The following is a 7,539-nucleotide window of genomic DNA, read 5'->3' on the forward strand; positions in this document are numbered from 1 at the left end:
GAAGATACATTTTATACATTTGGCACACCTCCATTCCAATAAAGGGACAACAGTACCTACTCAGGGAAAGAAAAAACAAAACAGGCATAGTACAGATCATATCAACAACAGAAACCTCAAACTTCGAGTGATAAATTAAGACAGATTTTATCAACCAACTGACACAAAATTACAAGTCTAACCTCACATTCTGGAGGCTGAAGATGTACAGAAGTATTATTCATCAGCACTTGTAAGCCAGTATTTGAAGACATTTTTATAGGGAAGATTAACCAAACTTCTGAAATTACCTTTTTCCCCCCACTCTGGAAGGGATACCAAATACCCCTTTTCATGAGAGAATTTACACCTATGTACAATAATCATGCTGAGCTACAATGAGCATAGAAAACCACCCCCCAGCAGGCTGTGATGCAATTTCCCCTCTTTCTCCAAGGGGTCGGGGTGACATCAAAGATGACCACAAATGTTTACATTTCACTCTGACGATGCACAGGTATTGATGCTTCAAAGCTACACAGTGACTCCCTCAAGGTCCCGAGAGGACATAATACCTGAGAAGCCAACATCACTTCTTACACCGTTATACTCCCTATTTTCATTGCGCTGCACCTCTGCAAAGAAAAGGTGGAAATATAAGTAGAACTATAGGTGAGAAAGGAGTAAATCAAAAGATCAAAAATTATGCTCAAAATTTGTCTGCTCCATGAAACAGTCGATAAAGGCCATCAACTAAGCTGAATACAAAAACCCCCCAACCAACACCAACAACAAAAAAACAACCCACTCAAACAAAAAAAACCAACACACACAACTCAAACCATGCACCCTTGGAAAAAAAAGCTCTTTAACATTTCTTTTGGAAAAGGAGTTAGTGTTACAAAACCATAAAAAGCCTCTGCAGTTTCAGGGGAACTAAAGAATATAGAACTTCTGAAAACTAGAGGGGTTATCCTTCTTTTATCCTCACAGAATTTTACTCTGAAAAATGAAGCGTTTAATCGTTATCCATTTCCATATAAATAGACCTAGCCTTGAAAAGCAGAGGTGCACGACCTAATATCAAATGTTATTAGTACGTTTCTGGGTAAAAGGACTTCAATTTATATCATATAATTCATTCAAAGCAGGTTTAAAAGTTTAAACTGATATACCTGCTCAGTGAAGTGCTACTTAAAGATAGGGTAGTACAAACCTATTCCCTGTTGGGCAGGGAGAAACTTCAGCAGACATGACAAAGAAAGGAAAGTCCCTTGTCAAGGAAAAAAGTAGTAGATATACTTTGTATCTGAAAGATATTTGTTTCTGACAGTTCACATTTTCAGGGTAATTTAAGTGCAAAGAATAAACAACATCTGGTTGGAATGCATACCATCCCTTAGCAATTTGCCACATCGTTTGGTATATCTATATAAACTGAACACAAAAAGTAAACCCTAAAGATTAGACTTACTGTATTCCGTGTCTTTTTCACTAAGTTATCAGAGATGCGTAATATGGCAAAATGAGAACGAGAAATATTGCTCTAGTTTAATTTTAATGACAGATTTTATTTTTTTTTTAGACAAAGAAAACTGGGGGAAAAAACACCTACTCATCATTGCATTCGCCTACGCCACTATGCACTATTAGGCAGCTACTGCCTTCCATGTAGAAAAAGGTGCAGTTCTCTGCTGAACAATCATTTTAGTTTATATGCCATGATTTTTGCTTTAAAATCCATTTTGACGTCTTCAGCAGGAACAAGTTTATAGCAGCAAGTCAGATAGGCAGCACTTCCTTCCAAGGAACTAGCAGTTTAAGAACATGGTCATCAAAAAACATAAGTAACCTACTCGTCTTAAGAGCAGAGGAAGAAAAATAAAGGAGGTTATTAGATGAAGAACATTCCACCTACTTGGAATATAACCTCACACTGAGAATCCACCTCTTGCAAGAGCAGAAAACATCTGCCATAAGATGAAGATGATTGTTGATACCACAGTGAAAATGCCCGGCTTACCACATCAGTGTTTACACACAGAGGTTTGTCACAGCAAGCAACAAGTTACACCACTTTGTCATAGTGCGCACACGCACGCTACAAAAGTTCAATATTGAACAATCTACACCACATCAGAAAGCGTGACTCATGAATGTCCTCCAGTCACACTGGTTTTCAAAGTGGGAGGCATGGAGCTGGTTGCCAGCAACTGCAAGAGCAGATAGAAAGCAATGATTTGTACGCACATATGCATGTAAACAGTCTCAGTTTAAATAATTTTCCAGCATTCATCTTTTTAAAAACAGTACAATTGCATAAATACTCACAAAAATCAAGTGTTAACTAGCTCAAAAAAAAATAAATCTCCAGTTTGTTGAATCAATGCAAGTGCCAAATGGTATCAGAAGCGATAGGGCTCTGCCTCACATTTACAGAGAAAAAAGCCGCACTGCTTCAGCCCTTCCAGCATCCTACCATCTGCTCCAACCTTCTTCCAGAGCCACTCACCCTGCAATTGAGTTGACAGAAGAAAACATGACCGTGCTCGAGTCAATTGGGTTCAGTCAGCATCTTCACTTAAACTTACTTTTTATGGGAAGTTTAATTTGCCTGCCTGAACCGAAGCAGCTCAGGGGCAGACGTGTTCCCTCCCGCGACCTGCGCAGCGAGGGCCGAGGAGGCAGGGAGCTGGCACGCAGGGGCAGCCGTAACTCACAGCACCAAAGCAGCCAAGCATCTCTGCCACCGCTCTGGAACTCATGAAGCTTGTGCATCCATACAAGATTTGCCATTTAACAACAAGATGTCTGTTTTATGTATCCTACTGCATTAAATATGTCATTCAGCCTCCATTTTGCTTTCCTGTAACCTACAAAAACAGTACCCCAAATGACCATAGGCCTAAAGGGCTCTTTTCTCTTTTGAGTACGTACACCTAGCTGAATAAAAGCAGTAAGTATGAAGTGCCTTAGTTTTGTCTCTCTCTATTGCACCAATAAAGGACTTTACATATATGTAAATACAGTGGTTGAACTGGCTAGGTACAGCAGGGAGATCTGCCCTTCAGTTACGGATGCTATCTTTGCTCTGGGGAAAGGAATTTATTTTCCCAGCTTTTCATGCAGCTACTTCTACATGAACATTGGATAGTTGGTTTTTTTTTTTAAAAAAAGTATGTGTAAAGGGGCAAGGCAAAGGAAAAAAAGGAAATCCAACACAAAACCAAATTTGTAAGAACTAAGAAAAACACCTAAATATCACAAGGTTAGAGTTAGGAAATATATTTCCAAGATAAAATAACATACTCAAATTTTAAAGACAAATTAACTATTTGTGCTGCCTCATCTTAAGCATTTTAAAATAGGTATCATTTTTTAGGAATATCTCAAGCACAGCATCCCTCTTAGGACCCAAAAGGGCTTGCAATAATTCATGTTACATTTAATAGACAAGTTACAGAAATAAAACTGCTTGATACTTGCATTCTATTCCTTTGGAAGGGGAGGGAAGCAGGAATTAGAAATACTTCACCTGCTTGAAAGCTCAAGGTTTGTTGTTGTTTTTCTTTTAAGCAAATTCTGGCTTATCTCTTTGAAAATGAAAAAGAACAATGAAATGATAAAAGGAAGAAGTGGTGATGTACTTAAGAGTATATGAGAGATAAAAGTCAACAGAAAGGAATAAAACCAGCCAAAAGTAGGAGCTAGAAAAGCAGGCAGGAAAAAGCACAGAAGCATAAATATGAAGAAACGAAGATTACAAAGGATTCAATGTCAAAAGCTATACAGGTCAAGATGTATGACATAGGTTTGCTTTTGGAGAGCTAGGATTTGTTGATTCAGAGAAATGTATTTCTCCCCTGGAAAGGATTCCAAAGCACGTGAGACAGAGCTCTGGATGAATAGGTGTCAAGAGTAAAATTAAAGAAAGGGGAGGGGGATCACGTTGGAGGAACAAACAAAGCCAAAAGGATAAAGGCCAAGTGTTTACGTTAGCATGACGCTTTCCCAGGAATCAGCTATCAAAGTCATTTCTTTCCTACTCGCCCTCTTCACTGCCTGCAACCAGGAAACTACTTGGAACATGAGTACCTATTTTCCAGTTTCCAAAACCAAAGGGAACAAAATCATCTATTTCAATTGAACGAAAAAGACTGAACAATTCCAAGAACATACAGGGTATCTTCCTCTTCAATGACAGTTTGACCTTACAGTTCAGAGACACAAGGCACGTGCCCATTTAAAAATCACTTTGCCCCACGTGTACACAAAGGACTGAAATACATTTCTGTCATATTCTGTAAACAGCTGGTTAATGAGGAGCGTCATAACTAAATCAGTCAAATAATGGAAGTGACACTCTAACAACTCAAGATGTTATCAACTGATCAATAAATAGTAACTTCAGACTACTATGAAGACACGCAATTAGAAACTGCTTCAAAGTAACACTTTTTAACCAGACTCTCCTCTTTTCTTTGTAAGATTAACAACCTTCTGCTGTTCAAACACCACCAACACGCTGAACATCATTCTCATAGTCTTAACGTTTGTTTTTTAATTAGCCTTTGGAGGATGAGTAATAATTTTCCAGTGCAAGTGCTTTTTAAAGACCAAAATCTACCTGTTATTATAAAAATGAAATATCATTGCCACCCTCTACTTCGATTTTCCTTAAAAGGAGAGTGCAAGTGATACAAGAATGACTCAAGACCAGAACATACACACAGAATTTATACAGTTATATAAAGCCCAAGATTTCTCCCTGCTTCAAGACTGCCAGGTAGAATACACACCAATTATACATCAAAATGCTGTAGCTTGACTAAAAATGTTCTCCATCACATACGGTTACACTGCAAATAAACTCAAAGACACGACAGAAGTTGTAGTGTCGGAGGCTGGTAGAGGACATAACTCACAGTAGTAATGAAACCAGAAGGCACTGAACAGCTAGCCGCTCACCCTGCTTTAGCAGTTCTGAATCATGCAGCTGCAGAGAATAGTGATCTCTGAAGGATCAAAGTCTTAAAACGTATAAATAAACTGTAAATAGTGGCTTAATAGATGAATTTCACAATCACAGTTATAAAATATTACAGTTTTGATCCTATGTTTGCATTCTGGCATTTGCAGGAAGTCCAGCGCTTGCCTTCAGAGGCTCTGCTGAAGGTGATGAGACCCCACGCAGATGCAAGTGTCAGCTCACACAGAAAAGCTTTCCAAAACTAGGCCTAACCATGGCAAACAGAATAGAGTAGCACCCAGTCCTGATGCAATACTACCAGGTTACACCTTTCATACCTTTTGAAAACCAGGAAAGTAAACACACTTGCAGTACACAGATACCATCATTGACTGTGTTATTTCAACTACTCGAAGGATGTTCATAACGTCTGCAGAAGATTTACAATTAATAAATCCCTCTGAAGTAATCTGGAGCCCACTAAAGACAATTCATCTGCTGAGCTCACATATATATTTAGCCACTGGTTACCTACCAGGCATTTTCACCTTCTTGACTACTACCAGCAGGTTAAGGTGGTCTACCTTTAACTGGTACAATGTAGCGTTTGTTAATGTCACTACCTTCTTCCCTGAAGAGGACAAGGACCTTTGTCGTTCAACTGTATCATCACTTAGCTAAAGCAAACAGAATTTCTGGAGGCAGCACTGAGGTTTACTTATAAATAATAGTTCCTATTCAAGAAAACAGTAAGAGCTGTATATGAAATTTGAAGATTTTTTTTTTCCTGTCACGAACCACAAATCAAGCTACATTAGTTTAAAACAGGTAAAGTAGTATTAACTCTTTAAAAACAATTCAGTTATTACTACAGCAAGTGTTTTAGCAGTGTGGGCACCTCTATACTCACTGCTGTAAAAAAAACGGTTGAACAGTATTGTTCGTATCAAGTGCCTAATTCTTTATTGTCACGCATAGTTAATTTTACCACTCCAACATAAGTGCAGTATATCTGGTCTGCTGTCACTGTGCGTTCACTTTATATAGATGAATAGGACCCCTGAAGATTCAGAGCAACAGAGAAAAAAAGCCCTAGGACACCAGAAGCCTGCTTAAAAAAAATCCAAACCTCCAAAACAAACATAGCTTAAACTAAGACCAAACTCCCATACAAGTTATCATCACAAACAGAAAGCAATGCTGTTACCTATTGGTGGAAAGCCAGGTACGTGCAAAATTGTACAGTTCGGGTTTGGTTTTTTTTTCATACTAACTTGGAATTCTCATCTACAAGCTATTAAATGACTTCAAGAGAGAAAAACAGGCCATAAACTAATGAAAGATACTGCTTTTCTTGCATTCAGTTCTGCAACAAAGGGTCAGTATTTTTGCACCTGCCAGTGTTGATTCTCAGCAGAGTCACTGACAGACAAGGAGCTACATCATTTCCTGACCATCCCAAACCTGCTGTTTTACACTCCTCTTGCAACATCAACAAGATCTGGAAACTTGTGGTATCAAAGCTCTACAACCTTCATCCTCAAACATCAGTTTTCCACAGAGTACAATAATGAAAATGGGGTCGTGCATCCCTCAGCATCTTATCAGATCGTACTTTCAATTATATAAACCAACATTAGCCGAATTCAGTCAGCATTCTGTACGACATCTGGATAAACATGTTTACTTTGCTTTCAGTCAGAAAGTAAATAACTAGAAGAGAAGGAAGATACGAAGACTTTAATGCCACTTACTCAAATGCAAAGAAGAGTCCACTGGTGACCAAGATGAGAACAAGAGTCAGGTAAAAGACTCCAGTCTGTCGAGCCATCATGATCCTCCCATTGCAGAAGAATTTGTTTCTTCCAGGAAAAACCTCCCATTTTCTCTTGGGAGATGATTTCTTTTTCTTATGGGGAGACTCCATGGGAGACGAAGAGCTGTGCGTGCTGATCTGACTGTATTCACAGTCTTTCATGGGCCCACTACCACCTCCAGGAGTCATCAAGAGAGAGTAAAATGTGGGGAGAACCCCACCAAAAATATATACAATATATATATGTGCAAATACTCTTCTGACCAAGGTAACCCTCTCCACCAGCCCCAGTTAATAAAAAAGCAAATAAAAAGATGAAAAGTCTGCTACCAGACTAGCAATAGGTGCATATCATGCAAACACCGGTTAACTCTTCAGAAACCAAAGCTGTCACATCAGAAATGCTTGAGAGTGATCCTTCCTTCTTTCCTCCACACCAGTTACAAAACAACCATGTAGGACAATCCTTTTTAACACAACTTATCACAAAACAAGACCAAAAAAAAAAGTGATTATAAAGCAGTTAGGCTGTCCAAAAAATTTAGTCTTTTTTTTTTTCCAAGTTTATTTTCAAATGGGAGGGTTTTTTATTTTTCCTTCCCACGCACACCCTGAGAGATCTCTCTGAGGGTCAGAAGGTTGGTCAAGGCAAGGTTTAGCAATCGAGTCTATCATTCACAGAGATTTGTTATAATCCTTCTTTGCGCAGATTTCACTGCTAAAAATGACCATTCCTAAAATGTTCCCTCAAGAGACACTCGTAACAAACCATTAA

The 7,539-nt window shown here is 38.7% G+C and overlaps 1 protein-coding gene across 3 annotated transcripts in view; it reads right to left on the reverse strand.

The window, feature by feature from the left end:
- The window catches only part of ZDHHC14 (zinc finger, DHHC-type containing 14), a 111,741-nt gene extending 104,788 nt beyond the window's left edge, over nt 1-6,953 (reverse strand). For all 3 annotated transcript variants that reach the window (XM_009710221.1, XM_009710220.1, XM_009710219.1), the window contains exon 1: nt 6,703-6,953. In XM_009710221.1, the coding sequence (XP_009708523.1) occupies nt 6,703-6,953 (251 nt within the window). The remainder of the gene's footprint in view (nt 1-6,702) is intronic.
- Nucleotides 6,954-7,539: the final 586 nt, after the last annotated feature.

This window comes from Cariama cristata, unplaced genomic scaffold, assembly GCF_000690535.1.
Source record: "Cariama cristata isolate BGI_N322 unplaced genomic scaffold, ASM69053v1 scaffold4901, whole genome shotgun sequence".
NCBI lineage: Eukaryota > Metazoa > Chordata > Aves > Cariamiformes > Cariamidae > Cariama > Cariama cristata.